This window comes from Bufo bufo, chromosome 6 (genome assembly GCF_905171765.1).
Source record: "Bufo bufo chromosome 6, aBufBuf1.1, whole genome shotgun sequence".
Lineage (NCBI taxonomy): Eukaryota > Metazoa > Chordata > Amphibia > Anura > Bufonidae > Bufo > Bufo bufo.
In genome coordinates, this window is record NC_053394.1 from 158274380 (window position 1) to 158288862 (window position 14483).

Below are 14483 nucleotides of genomic sequence, written 5' to 3' on the forward strand. Positions count from 1 at the left end.
ACTGCCCGTCATTCTCGTAGCCCCCGATTGTCCACGCCGGGTGTGGCACGCGTCTCTGGTCACCCTTCTCATCGACTAACCCTGGCGTCTTCCTCTTCGGGAGGACCTCCTGTCGCAGGGGCTGATCTTCCACCAGAATTTAGGGTCGCTACATTTAACGGCATGGCTGTTGAAGCCACTGTACTAAAGGCTCAGGGTTTCTCGGAGGCGGTGGTCCAGACCATGATTCGGGCCAGGAAGCCGTCGTCTTCCCGAATCTACCACCGGACTTGGAAGTCCTACTTTAGTTGGTGCGAGCGGCATCAGCTGTCTCCCGTTCAGTTCTCCTTGCCGCTTCTCTTGTCGTTTCTGCAGTCAGGTATGGACTTGGGTCTGGCTCTCGGCCCCCTCAAAGGGCAAGTTTCAGCTCTCTCTCTATTCTTTTTCAGAGGAATTTGCCTTCTCTTTCAGCGGTTCGGATTTTTCTGCAGGGGGTGGTGCATGCTGCTCCCCCTTTCCGTCCTCCGTTGGATACTTGGGATCTTAATCTAGTGCTCAACGCTCTCCGGTCTTCTCCGTTTGAGCCTTTGCAGCAGGTGTCGCTTTGCTTCCTGTCCTACAATGTGGCATTTTTGGTGGCTATCACCTCTATATGTAGGGTTTCGGAACTCGCGGCTCTGTCAAGTTGGTCGCCTTTTCTGGTCCTCTATAAGGATAAGATGGTCCTTCGTCCTGTTCAGGCCTTCCTTCCGAAGGTGGTGTCGGCATTTCATCTAATTGAGATTATTCTCCCTTCATTTTGTCCGGATACGGCTTATCCTCAGGAGAGGTTGCTCCACACTCTGGATTTGGTACGGTCCGTTCGCGTCTATCTGTCTCAGACGGCGTCTTTCCGGCGGACGGATTCCCTGTTTGTGATTTCGCAAGTGCTGAGACGAGGGCTGGCAGCATCTAAGACTTCCATTTCCTGATGGATTCGTTTGGCCATTGTTGAAGCGTACCACATTTAAGGACTGGGCCCCACCCTTCCGGGTGACTGCTCATTCGGCTCGGGCAGTGGGGGCCTCTTGGGCGGTGCATCACGGGGCTTCGGCCCTTCAGGTATGCAAGACGACGACCTATATGATATATATGATAGTAGCATGGTGCCTCAGTGGTTAGCACTGCTGCCTTGCAGCGCTGGGGTCCTAGGTCCAAATCCAACCAAGGACAACTGCATGGAGTTTTTATGTTCTCCCTGTATTTGTTTCCCCTGGGTACTCCGGTTTCCCCAACTCCCCCACCACCACACATACTCGCTCACACACAGACATACTGATGGGGACAGCAAGTGATGATAATGTCTGTAAAGCACTGCGGAATATGTCAGCGTTATTTAAGGCCCCATTCACATGACTGTATTTTTCTTTCGCATCCGATCCGTGTGCTGTCTGCATCCGTATGTCCGTTACGCCACACCACCAGAAAGACAGAAAATGTCCAATTCTTGTCCTTTTTGTGGACAAGGATAGACATTTTTACAACGTGTCTGGAAAAAAACAGATGCAACATGAACGTCATACATATTTTTGCGGATCTGCGTTTTGCGGACCCCAAAGTACAAACAGTCGTGTAAACACACCTCTACAGCCAGGTGAGTTAAAGGTAACCTGTCACCTGGATTTTGTGTATAGAGCTGAGGACATGGGTTGCTAGATGGCCGCTAGCACATCCGCAATACCCAGTCCGCATAGCTCTGTGTGCTTTTATTGTGTAAAAAAAATGATTTGATACATATGCAAATTAACCGGAGAGGAGTCCTGTCCCTGACTCATCTTACATACAGGACTCATCTCAGGTTAATTTGCATATGTATCAAATCGTTTTTTTTACACAATAAAAGCACAGCTATGGGGACTGGGTATTGCGGATGTGCTAGTGGCCGTCTAGCAACCCATGTCCTCAGCTCTATACACAAAATCCCAGTGACAGGTTCCCTTTAAATTAATATAAATTGGATAGATATCAGCAGTTGTACACACAAAGGCATATGCACATATACATTCATAAACCGACACTGCGCACATTATACATATTCACAAGCGTACAGTACATCTATACACTTCACATGGTATATTCATATCACACATGCATATACACACATAGGGGCACATTTATTAAGACCGGCGTTTAAGACCTAAACTGGCGGTGGATCCTCTGAAGTTATAAAGAGGCAAAGGCCTCTGCTTAATTTTCGGCGCATTCAGCGCTAGTTCTAAATGAAATCCAGCTTCTTTGCTGTCTTACATTTAGACCGTTTTCTACACCTAAAACGGGTGTAGAATATAATCAATAAGACGGGCCTGCAGGCCCATCCCTGCCACGCCCACGCCTGAATTTTTATTTTTTTATATATAAAAAAGGCAATTTTTTGTTATGTACATGTATATAGTAATCCAATTTGTTGCTGGGTACATAGCTTAATTGACACATAATGGAACATTCCACAGACGTCTTAAGATGGAGAAAAATTAGATCATGCAGAGTTGACAAGACTCCGGATATATGGTGAAGGAAAAAGATACACGTAGATGCTACTGCGCAGGGTATGGTCAGATAGATGTTGTCAAGGAGACCCGTATGGAATAACACAATGAGGTGCATGTACGTTATAGCGTGCTATACATTCACTCATGATTTCCATGCACCCCATTGTGTTATTCCATACGGGTCTCCTTGACGACATCTATCTGACCATACCCTGCACAGTGACATCTACGTGTATCTTTTTCCTTCACCATATATCCTGAGTCTTGTCAACTCTGCATGATCTAATTTTTCTCCATCTTAAGACGTCTGTGGAATGTTCCATTATGTGTCAACTAAGGCTACTTTCACACTTGCGTTCGGGGTTCTGCTTGTGAGTTCCGTTTGAAGGCTCTCACAAGCTGCCCCGAACGGATCCGTACAGCCCCAATGCATTCTGAGTGGATGCGGATCCGCTCAGAATGCATCAGTATGGCTCTGTTTGGCCTCCGTTCCGCTCAGCTGGCGGACACCCGAATGCAGCTTGCAGCGTTCGGGTGTCCGCCTGGCCGTGCGGAGCCAAACGGATCCGTCCTGACTTACAATGCAAGTCAATGGGTACGGATCCGTTTGACGTTGACACAATATGGTGTAATTGCAAACGGATCCGTCCCCCATTGACTTTCAATATAAAGTCAGGAGTCCCTATTAATATACCATCGGATCGGAGTTTTCTCCAATCCTATGGTATATTTTAACTTGAAGCGTCCCCATCACCATGGGAACGCCTCTATGTTAGAATATACCATCGGATTTGAGTTAGATCGGGAAACTCAGATCCGACAGTATATTCTAACACAGAGGCGTTCCCATAGTGATGGGGACGCTTCAAGTTAGAATATACTGAGAACTGTGTAATAACTGCCCCCTGCTGCCTGGCAGCACCTGATTTCTTACAGGGGGCTGTGATCCGCACAATTAATCCCTCAGGTGCCGCACCTGAGGGGTTAATTGTGCGTATCATAGCCCCTCTGTAAGAGATCAGGTGCTGCCAGGCAGCAGGGGCCAGACCCCCCTCCCTCCCCAGTTTTAAATTCATTTGTGGCCAGTGCGGCCCCCCCCTCCCTCCCCAGTAATATATTTATTGGTGGCCAGTGCGCCCCCCCTCCCTCCCCAGTATTATATTCATTGGTGGCCAGTGCGGCCCCCCTCCCTCCCCAGTAATATATTCATTGGTAGCCAGTGCGGCCCCCCTCCCTCCCTCCCCAGTATTATATTCATTGGTGGCCAGTGCGACCCCCTCCCTCCCTCCCTCTCCAGTATTATATTCATTGGTGGCCAGTGCGGCCTTCCCTCGCCCCCCCCCACCTAATTAAAATCACCCCCCCCCCCCATCATTGGTGGCAGCGGAGAGTTCCGATCGGAGTCCCAGTTTAATCGCTGGGGCTCCGATCGGTTACCATGGCAGCCAAGACGCTACTGCAGTCCTGGCTGCCATGGTTACTTAGCATTTTTAGAAGCATTATACTTACCTGCGATGTCTGTGACCGGCCGGGCGCTCCTCCTACTGGTAAGTGAAAGGTCTGTGCGGGGCATTGCTTATAGCACAGACTTTTCACTTACCAGTAGGAGGAGCGCCCGGCTGGTCACAGACATCGCAGGTAAGTATAATGCTTCTAAAATTGCTAAGTAACCATGGCAGCCAGGACTGCAGTAGCGTCTTGGCTGCCATGGTAACCGATCGGAGCCCCAGCGATTTAAACTGGGACTCCGAACGGAACTCTCCGCTGCCACCAATGATGGGGGAGGGGAGGCCGCACTGGCCACCAATGAATATAATATTGGGGAGGGAGGGAGGGGGGCCGCACTGGCCACCAATGAATATAATACTGGGGAGGGAGGGGGGGCAGCACTGGCCACCAATGACTATAATACTGGGGAGGGAGGGAAGGGGGCCGCACTGGCCACCAATGACTATAATACTGGGGAGGGAGGGGGGGGGCCGCACTGGCCACAAATGAATTTAAAACTGGGGAGGGAGGGGGGGTCTGGCCCCTGCTGCCTGGCAGCACCTGATCTTTTACAGGGGGCTATGATACGCACAATTAACCCCCTGAGTGGTTATTGTGCGGATCACAGCCCACTGTAAGAGATCAGGTGCTGCCAGGCAGCAGGGGGCAGTTATGTACACAGTTCTTTTAGTATATTCTAACTTGAAGCGTCCCCATCACCATGGGAACGCCTCTGTGTTAGAATATACTGTCGGATCTGAGTTTTCACGAAGTGAAAACAGATCTGAAAAAAACAGTTATGCAGACGGATACGTTCTGAACGGATGCAAGCGTTTGCATTATAGAAGCGGATCCGTCTGTGCAGACACCAGACGGATCCGCTCTGAACGCAAGTGTGAAAGTAGCCTAAGCTATGTACCCAGCAACAAATTGGATTACTATATACATGTACATAACAAAAAATTGCCTTTTTTATATAAAAAAAAGAATTTTCAGTCGTTTTCATACCAACTCATGTTTTGCATTATATATTGTTTCAGATAAAAAAATGTGACCACTGATGAAGGTCTGAAATGACCGAAACGTCTGGTCTAAATATACTGTTTGTACCAAGGATTTGATTGGGCTTTTGGATGAAACTACTACAAAAACTTGAAAAACAAATAATAAAAAAAGTTTGATTGCAACAACCAAAATCTGAGTGCCTCAATTTTCGTAACAATTTTATACCTGGCATGAGCACGGTGAAGTAGTAGATAGCGGCGCAACTAACCGTTGCACTGCTATCTGCTCCTGACATGTGCCTAATTTATGCGTATTTCAGCATAGTAAATGACCCCCATAATACATACAGTTGCTAGAAAAAGTATGTGAACCCTTTGGAATGATATGGATTTCTGCACAAATTGGTCATAAAATGTGATCTGATCTTCATCTAAGTCACAACAATAGACAATCACAGTCTGCTTAAACTAATAACACACACAGAATTAAATGTTACCATGTTTTTATTGAACACACCATGTAAACATTCACAGTGCAGGTGAAAAAAGTATGTGAACCCTTGGATTTAATAACTGGTTGAACCTCCTTTGGCAGCAATAACTTCAACCAAACTTTTCTTGTAGTTGCAGATCAGACGTGCACAACGGTCAGGAGTAATTCTTGACCATTCCTCTTTACAGAACTGTTTCAGTTCAGCAACATTCTTGGGATTTCTGGTGTGAATCGCTTTCTTGAGGTCATGCCACAGCATCTCAATCGGGTTGAGGTCAGGACTCTGACTGGGCCACTCTAGAAGGCGTATTTTCTTCTGTTTAAGCCATTCTGTTGTTGATTTACTTCTATGCTTTGGGTCGTTGTCCTGTTGCAACACCCATCTTCTGTTGAGCTTCAGCTGGTAGACAGATGGCCTTAAGTTCTCCTGCAAAATGTCTTGATAAACGTGGAAATTAGTTTTTCCTTCGATGATGGCAATCCGTCCAGGCCCTGACGCAGCAAAGCAGACCCAAACCATGATGCCCCCACCACCATACTTCACAGTTGGGATGAGGTTTTGATGTTGGTGTGCTGTGCCTCTCTTTTTCTCTACACCTAGTGTCGTGTGTTTCTTCCAAACAACTTAACTTTGGTTTCATCTGTCCACAGAATATTTTGCCAATACTGCTGTGGAACATCCAGGTGCTCTTGTCCAAACTGTAAACGTGCAGCAATGTTTTTTTTTTACAGCAGTGGCTTCCTCTGTGGTATCCTCCCATGAAATCCATTCTTGTTTAGTGTTTTGCGTATCGTAGATTCGCTAACAGGGATGTTAGCATATGCCAGAGACTTTTGTAAGTCTTTAGCTGACACTCTAGGATTCTTCTTCACCTCATTGAGCAGTCTACTCTCCTAGGGAGAGTAGCAGCAGTGCTGAACTTTCTCCATTTATAGACAATTTGTCTTACCGTAGACTGATGAATAGCAAGACTTTTGGAGATACTTTTATAACCCTTTCCAGCTCTATGCAAGTCAACAATTCTTAATAGTAGGTCTTCTGAGAGCTCTTTTGTGCGAGGCATCATTCACATGAGGCAATGCTTTTTGTGAAAAGCAAACCCAGAACTGGTGTGCTTTTTATAGGGCAGGGCAGCTGTAACCAACACCTCCAATCTCATCTCATTGATTGGACTCCAGTTGGCTGACACCTCACTCCAATTAGCTCTTGGAGATGTCATTAGTCTAGGGGTTCACATACTTTTTCCACCTGCACTGTGAATGTTTACATGGTGTGTTCAATAAAAACATGGTAACATTTAATTCTTTGTGTGTTATTAATTTAAGCAGACTGTGATTGTCTATTGTTGTGACTTAGATGAAGATCAGATCACATTTTATGACCAATTTGTGCAAAAATCCATATCATTCCAAAGGGTTCACATACTTTTTCTTGCAACTGTACATGTACGCATACTTCAGAAATATACTCGCATACAGCACACATGCATATATACTTATACTTCACATATGCATACATATACACCTACAGACTGCATGCATGTGCACACACATTTTACATATACATATATGCACATGCATGCTGCACACACAACAAATTCCATTCACTCCTTTCACTTTGGATACCATTATTGATACTTATCTTCTTGCTGACGCCTGGTCCTGTACATTATTTGCTTGGCAACTTCCTTCTCTTCTCACCTTTTTGGCGGGCTCAGTCTCAGAGCTGGGGGAATGTGGAGTGCCGTAGCTGAGGTGTCTGACAGGGACTAAGGGGTAGAGAAGATGGGACTGAAGTAAAGCAGCAGGCAGGGCTAAGCGGACTATAGAACAGCAACCATCTATGTCGGCAGCACCATCTGACCAGCATAACTGGATGCAGAGCAGGGACGTTGGGAAGGTGTTTTACAGCTCAGCTGCCCAAGCTGCTAACAGTCTGCTCTGTATATACTGAACTCTCCTGTGCCAGCTGCCCGGGTCCAGCCTAGTCACCACCCTCTACTACTCTGACTCTCCAGGTCGACGTGACTAGTCAGTACCGAAGAACAAAGAAATTCTTCCTGTTGTGCTAAGAAAGCAACAGGGAGAAAGTTAAAGGGGCAGTGCAAGAAATAGAATACATGCATTTTATGGCCGATCATATATAAAAGAAAAACAAAAAATAATTATTGGTCTTACATCTCCACACGTGTGTCTCCTGCAGGTGGGTCCAGTAACAGAACCGCTCCAGAGAGGTCTCCCAGTCATCTTTATTCCCAGGATTCTCCAGAGGAAAATCACAGCGTCCCAGAGGATCATCAGGTAGATGACGCTGAGATGAGTCTACATTTTATGATCTGTCCAAAAGATATTTTGGTCACGCGCCTGCTCTGCCCACTTTATAAATGAAGCAGGCGGCGCAGGTGCATGACATAGTGAGCTACGCTGCGAGCGCCCGCCCGGCCTCCTGACTGCCAAGAAGTTAGTAGTAAGTAGTACAGCGCTGGATTTAAGAGGATTTGAATACTTTAACAATACCCTCAAGTTAGATAAGATTATACTACAGTGAGCGGGGCCCGGTGTAGTAGAATACAGTGACTGCACCGGGCCCCGCTGCCATTACAGAACCAGATGCCGGCCCCCATTCACTACACAGGGACACCCTTTATGGGGGATCTGTGGATGACACATTAGATAATTAGTTCAAAAGCACACCTTTTGGTTCAAAATATTTTTTTTCTTATTTTCCTCCTCAAAAACCTAGGTGCGTCTTATGGGCCGGTGCATCTTATAGGGCGAAGAATACGGTAAACAAAAAACATAAAATCCTGCCGTTTTTGCACTGGCCACTAAGCCTAATAATAGGAGCCACTTCTTGATCTCGCTTTACTGCAGTTACCTGCTTATCTATACACAGAGGTGATATCATTACAGGCAGGATCATATTGACAGATAAGACAGGGTCCACCATTCACAATAGGTGATTGTCAAAGCTATCTATTCTTTCTGGTTTTTAATGGCAGATAAAATTTTTGGTAGCACATTTCCTTTAACAGTTTGGTCACCTTTCCTTATTTTTTTGTGGGCTCTTTAAGGCTGAAGACAAGCTGAGCATTAAAGTTGAAGATCCAGAGGATAAAGAATTATATGTTATGAGTGATGGCCGGTATGAAGAGAAAGGAGTTTCTGCAGACATCAGCACAGGTATGTAAAATACCGGCCAATTGAGAAGCCATTACTCCCTATTTATCTCACTCTACTTAAAGGTGTTGTCCAAGTTATATTTATTGATGACCTATCCCCAGGATAGGTCATCAATATCAGATCGGCTGGGGTCCGACACCCGGCACCCCCGCCGATCAGCTGTTTGAAGAGAAGGCGCGTGTCGTGCCAGTGCCGCCTCCTCTTCACTGTTTACTTTCTCGCCGTTGCAGCTGCAGCGGTGAGCAGGTGTAATTAGACCTAACCGTCCCATTCATTTCAATGGTCTGGATCGCTCCTATAAAAGTGTGTGGGAACGATCCATCCCATTGAAATGAATGGGACGGTTAGGTGTAATTACACCTGCTCACCGCTGCAAATGCAACGGCGAGAAGGTAAACAGTGAAGACGGGGCGGCGCCCGTTTGTGTTCCGTATGTCTTCCGTTTCTTAGGGTCAGCAAAAAATGGAAGGAAAAAAAAAAGAGAGAAAAAAAAAATATATAATTATTAAAGCCTTCAATAATACGGAAACGGATCCGCAAAAAACGGATGACATAGGGCTCGTTCACACGAACCTGTGATGCTCCTTACCGTGTTGCGGACCGCATTTGCGGGTCCGCAATGCACAGGCACCGTTTCGTGGCAATTCCGCTTCACAGATGCAGACCCATTCATTTCAATGGGTCCGCAAATCCAGAGATGCGGAATGGAACACTACGGAAGCACCACAGGGTTGCTCTATCTTTTTGCGGAACGGAAGGATCGCGGACCCATTCAAGTGACTATGTCTGCGATCCCCATGCGCCTGCAATTTGGGGACCCATACGGAAACGAGCCCATTCCGTATGTCATCCGCAATTTGCGGATCCATTGACTTTAATGGGGCTGCAGACCGATCTGTGCGGACAATAGTAGTACAATCTGCATATTTTTGCAGACTAGAAATGTGGAAACACAGATGCGGACAACATACTGAATGTTGTCCGCACATTTTATTCACCCATAGGAATGAGTGGATCCGCATCTATTCTGTAAAATGCGGAACGGATACGGATAAAATTATACGGTTGTGTATATGTACCTTAAGTCTCTTGGTCGTTTACAACAAATTTAACTCTTTGATATCTGCTGTTTTTTTTTATAGAGATTTCAGAACTGGGAAAGACCTACGGGAATTGCAGTGAATCTTCAAATGAGAAGTTGGATTTTGCGGAGCATAAAAGAACCCAACCCAAACAGAAGCCATATGTTTGTCCTGAATGTGGGGACTGTTTTACATTTAAGGGAAACCTTGAGAGACATAAGAGGATTCACAGAGGCGATAGGCCATTTCAGTGTCTGGAATGTCAGAAGCGCTTTCTTCATAGATCAGAACTTGTTAACCATCAGAAAAATCACACTGGAGACAAGCCGTATGCATGTTTGGAATGTGGAAAATCTTTTATTAGGAAACCCGTTCTCATGAAACATCAGAGAATTCACACAGTAGGGAAGCCATTTTCATGTTCTGAATGTGGGAAACGGTTTTCCCTGGAAACTCGTCTCTTTGAACATCAAAAAATTCATAGAAATGAGAGACCGTTTTCATGTTCATATTGTGGGAAAAGTTTTACCCAGAAAGCAGGCCTTGCTGAACATCAGAGGATTCACACAGGAGAGAACCTTTTTTCGTGTTCAGAATGTGGGAAATCATTTACCAAGAATTCTGCTCTGATTATACATCAGAGATTTCATACGGGAGAGAAGCCATTTACGTGTTCCTTATGTTCAAAAAGTTTTACTCAGAAGTCAGATCTTATTAAACATCTTCGAATCCACTCAGGAGAGAAGCCTTTCTCATGTTCAGTGTGTGCAAAGCGTTTTACCCAGAAGCCAGATCTTCTTGAACACGAGAGAATTCACACAGGGGAGAAGCCATATTCATGCTTGGAATGTGGAAGATGTTTTACCCACAGATCAAATTTTGTGAAACATCAGATTATTCACAAATAGTGTTTTAGGTTATGTGTGAAATCAAGAAATGCTACAAAACACTTAAAGATGGAGCCAATTGGTCCTTAAACACAGAACTGAGTTGTGTTTTTGAATATCCCTCCTTGGCGTTAAGATTCCTAGATTCTTTGCCCGATATCATGAGAAGGATTTAATCAGGAACGCAAATTATTGACCCCGGAACACAGCAGACTTTTCAAGTGAGATAAGCAGAATCTTTTCTATAGTACTTCACAACGGCACTACGCTAAGATAGCCCTGCTTCAACCAGGTAGAGCCAGGAAGAATACATTTGACCACCCTCTGGCTCTTCCTCAGGGTCTTCCTGTCCCCTTCAGGTGGGGAGAGGATCATCAGCACCACAGCATGTGTCTGAGTCCCGCTCCCTGTGAAGGCAGACAGTAGAGGTATGTCAAGAAATGCCTGCCACAAGTTGGAGATGCAAGGAAGTGAATGCAATATACGCTACAAATAGATCCTTTCCGGCCAGGCAGCAGGCCGCATGTGACCGGACCCTCATTGAGTCCATATGGTCTTCATCTGCCCCTTTGCCATCTGATACAATCAGCGCTCGTGGATGATGTCAGAGGGGGCTTGATTGAGGCATCTGTATTGTACTTGTTTGGCCACTTCTGGTGTCAAACCACGCTCTATAGAGTGGTGTGGGCGGAAATGACTGGTGCAGAACTTCATGGCGGATTTCACCGCTGATCTGAGGTAGGAAAAACTATTTAAAGGGGTTCTCTGTGAATGATTTAAGATGGCTGCTAGCAACCTGTGCTAGAATGTAAGCAAACCTGGTTGCTACCGGTATCACTTGCAGAGATGCCTCGGGGGGGTGGGGGGCCCTCGATATGGGGCCTCTGGCACCTGCATATACTACATATTAGTGAGTTTTCCTGTCAGCTGCTGAGCCATAATGGCATATTAAAAGCAGGATCATATTATTACCATCTATTGTAGAGCAGTGTAGTGAGGACCCGCTCATCACTCCCCTAGACAGCCCAGCAAGTGGTCACAACCAGGCCTGGCAGCCATTTTAAATTATTCCCAGGGAACCCCTTTAAGAAATCATTTGAGACCTGGCTGTTCTCCTACAATCATGTCAGAATTAGGAGACAGCATGGAAACTTCTCAGTGCTCTACTGTTGTAACAGTATATGGTGGTGTTTCTGTCCCATATTATGGATTCCTTATGTTGTTTTCCTTCCTTGTGTGCATGGTGATACCTCTCATAAGATTTGATCTTAAAGAGGACCTTTCACTAGTTTAAAAACTAACTATATCAGTGGGCAGAGCGGCGCCAAGGGGTCCCCCTGCACTTACTAGTATGTCTGGGCACCACTCCGTTCGCCCGGTATAGGCTCCGGTGTCTGCAGCTCCCTCTGTTGTACGGGGCAGAGTTTTTGTATTAGGGTTGTCCCTTGCTGCAGCGCTGGCCAATCGTAGCGCACAGCTCATAGCCTGGGACTCCTGTGTCAGCTGTCTGAAGAGGAGGTAGAGCTCGTACGAGTGCTGCTTCCTATTCAGGATTACACTGAGCGTCGTCTTGCTTGCAGCTGTGGTGCAGTGTAATTACAAGTGCTCGTTCCATTCAAGTGAATGGAACAAACGCTTTTAATTACACCGCGCCGCTGAGACTTCCAAGGCGACACTGTCATTTTGACGAGGAAGCAGCGCTCATACGAGCTCGGCCTCGTCCACAAACAGCTGATCGACAGGCTGCCAGGAGTTGGACCCCAAGCGATCAGATATTGATGACCTATCCTGTGGGTAAGTCATCAGTATTACTGGCTGCACAACCCCCCTAACTATCTGGGTCTCATTTGCATAAACATTGTCTCGGAACCTGTACGAACTACAACTTATCGAAGGGAAAGCAAAGTGACTCAAACTCTGACATTTTGTACCAGGAACTCTGAATATAAAAAGTGTTAAAGGGAATCTGTCAGCAGTTTTATGGTGTCCTAAGGGCAACATAAACTCGTGACAGGTTTCACCTTCTTCTTTAATTGACTCTTGTATAGAAAAGCTCCAGCACATGCCAATGAGTCCCTATATTTATGAGCTCATGTCTCTCCCCGCCCACCTTCTGCTGATTCATATGGGGAAATAAACTGTCAATCAGAGGCAGGTGGGCGGGGAGAGCTGTGAGCTCATGAATATCAAGACTCACTGGCATGCGCTGGAGCTGTTAGAACCTAGCAGCATAAAACTGCTGACAGATTCCCTTTAATAAAAGCTGTATCTGCACCTATGAATTTGTTGGGTGAAAACATTCAGAGGACAGTCCAGGACAAAACGGTTTAATAGCTTAGTGCAGGGATCAGCAACCTCCGGCAATCCAGCTGTTGTGAAACTACAACTCCCAGCTTGCACATTTACTCGGCTGTTCTTGTAACTCCCATAGAAGTGAAGGGAGGATTCTGAGAGTTGTAGTTTCTGAACAGCTGGAGTGCCGGAGGTTGCTGATCCCTGGCCTAGAGCAAATAAAAAGACAAGTCTTTCCAGGACATAAAAACTTGACTCTTTTGATTTAAAAAGTAATGGAAGGTTCCAGATAAACTCTTTGGGCAGTGTAATAGCAGCCTTAGGGCTAGGGGCTTACCATGATTCCTAGCAGGAAGGAGGTCACAGATGTGGGATAGATTTTGTTTGTGGTGTGATCGGTCTCGACTGGCTTTCAGTCAATTTTCCATTTAGTCGCTTCTACAAGGGACTTTTCTCTTTTGAGAGTTCAGGTTTCTGCTTTTAAGTTTGGTATATGATGAGTAAATAGCAGACCGCCCTACGGTTATTCGGTTTTTGACAGTTACAGACAGATTGAGGTATCCATTTAATCTGTTGTCCCTCCCTGGAACCTTAATCTGGTTTTATTGGGATTAACCTGTATTCCCTTTTTATAGAATTTCTCACTCTTAAAACAGTGTTTTTAGTAGCTATCTTGTCAACCAGAAGAACGAGTGAAATTCAGGCCCTGAGGATAGGGGAGCCATTTTTCTGGGTCTTGGAAGAAAGGATTGTGTTGAGGTCTAATCAGGTTTTCTTGCCGAAACTGGTATCAGATTTTCACAGACAAGATATTTCTTCCCTCTTTTTGTCAGAATCCTAAAACAGAGAAGTTTCTTTCCATAAATCTGATGTTGGTCCTACAATATATAGAAGCTACCAGAGAATGGTATTCAGTTCCACACAGCAGACATTCACTGGTAGTGTCTGTGATTGTGGATCACTCAGTTTATGGACATGCTAATTTTTACCTTACAGTGAACTCCATAAAAAAAAAAAAAAGAAGTAAAACAATGGTGCAATTGTGTTTCTTCCATTTCCATCCATTTAGAATTTTTTTCAGAATACATCGTATGGAATATTAAATGGTGCGATTAGAACATACAGCTTCTCACGTAAAAAAAAAGCCCTTGTACAGTTATGTGAACGGAGAAACAAAGAAATGATGGCAATTGGAAGGTGAGGGGAAAAAAAACAAAGATGGGAAAAAGAAAATTGGGTGCTTCGAGGAGGGGTTAATCAAAGCCAGGAGTGGATTCAAAGGGAATGGGAAATATAAAGGAAGGACAACTGGATCCACTTCTGGCTTTGGCTCAAAAGAGGACATCTAATATACTGTTCCAGCCTTTTGTAGAACATGATCACTTGTAGTTTTCCCTGCAATGTATATCTTTTTTTATTATGTCACTGTGTATTCCATTGATAACTCCCTTCTCTTTCCTTGGAAAACTGTCAGCAAGCTGTAGGCTGTGGTATCAGATCCAAGCTATTTTTAAGGCCTCATGCACACAGCCGCTGCCCGGCTGTGG

At 45.4% G+C, this 14483-nt stretch overlaps 1 protein-coding gene across 4 annotated transcripts in view; it reads left to right on the forward strand.

Moving 5' to 3' along the window:
• LOC121005405 (gastrula zinc finger protein XlCGF8.2DB-like) overlaps nt 1-14483 on the forward strand; it is a 37713-nt gene extending 23230 nt beyond the window's left edge. Inside the window, exons 4-7 of one of the 4 annotated variants that reach the window (XR_005779931.1) lie at nt 7696-7808; nt 8567-8675; nt 9818-11382; nt 14018-14483. Coding sequence is in view for 2 of the 4 variants with exons in the window: in XM_040438150.1 (XP_040294084.1) it covers nt 7696-7808; nt 8567-8675; nt 9818-10665 (1070 nt within the window). In the remaining 2 variants the exon portion in view is untranslated. Of the gene's footprint in view, nt 1-7695; nt 7809-8566; nt 8676-9817; nt 11909-14017 lie in introns of those variants that run through there. The other 3 variants (XR_005779932.1, XM_040438150.1, XM_040438151.1) reach the window with 3 other exon arrangements.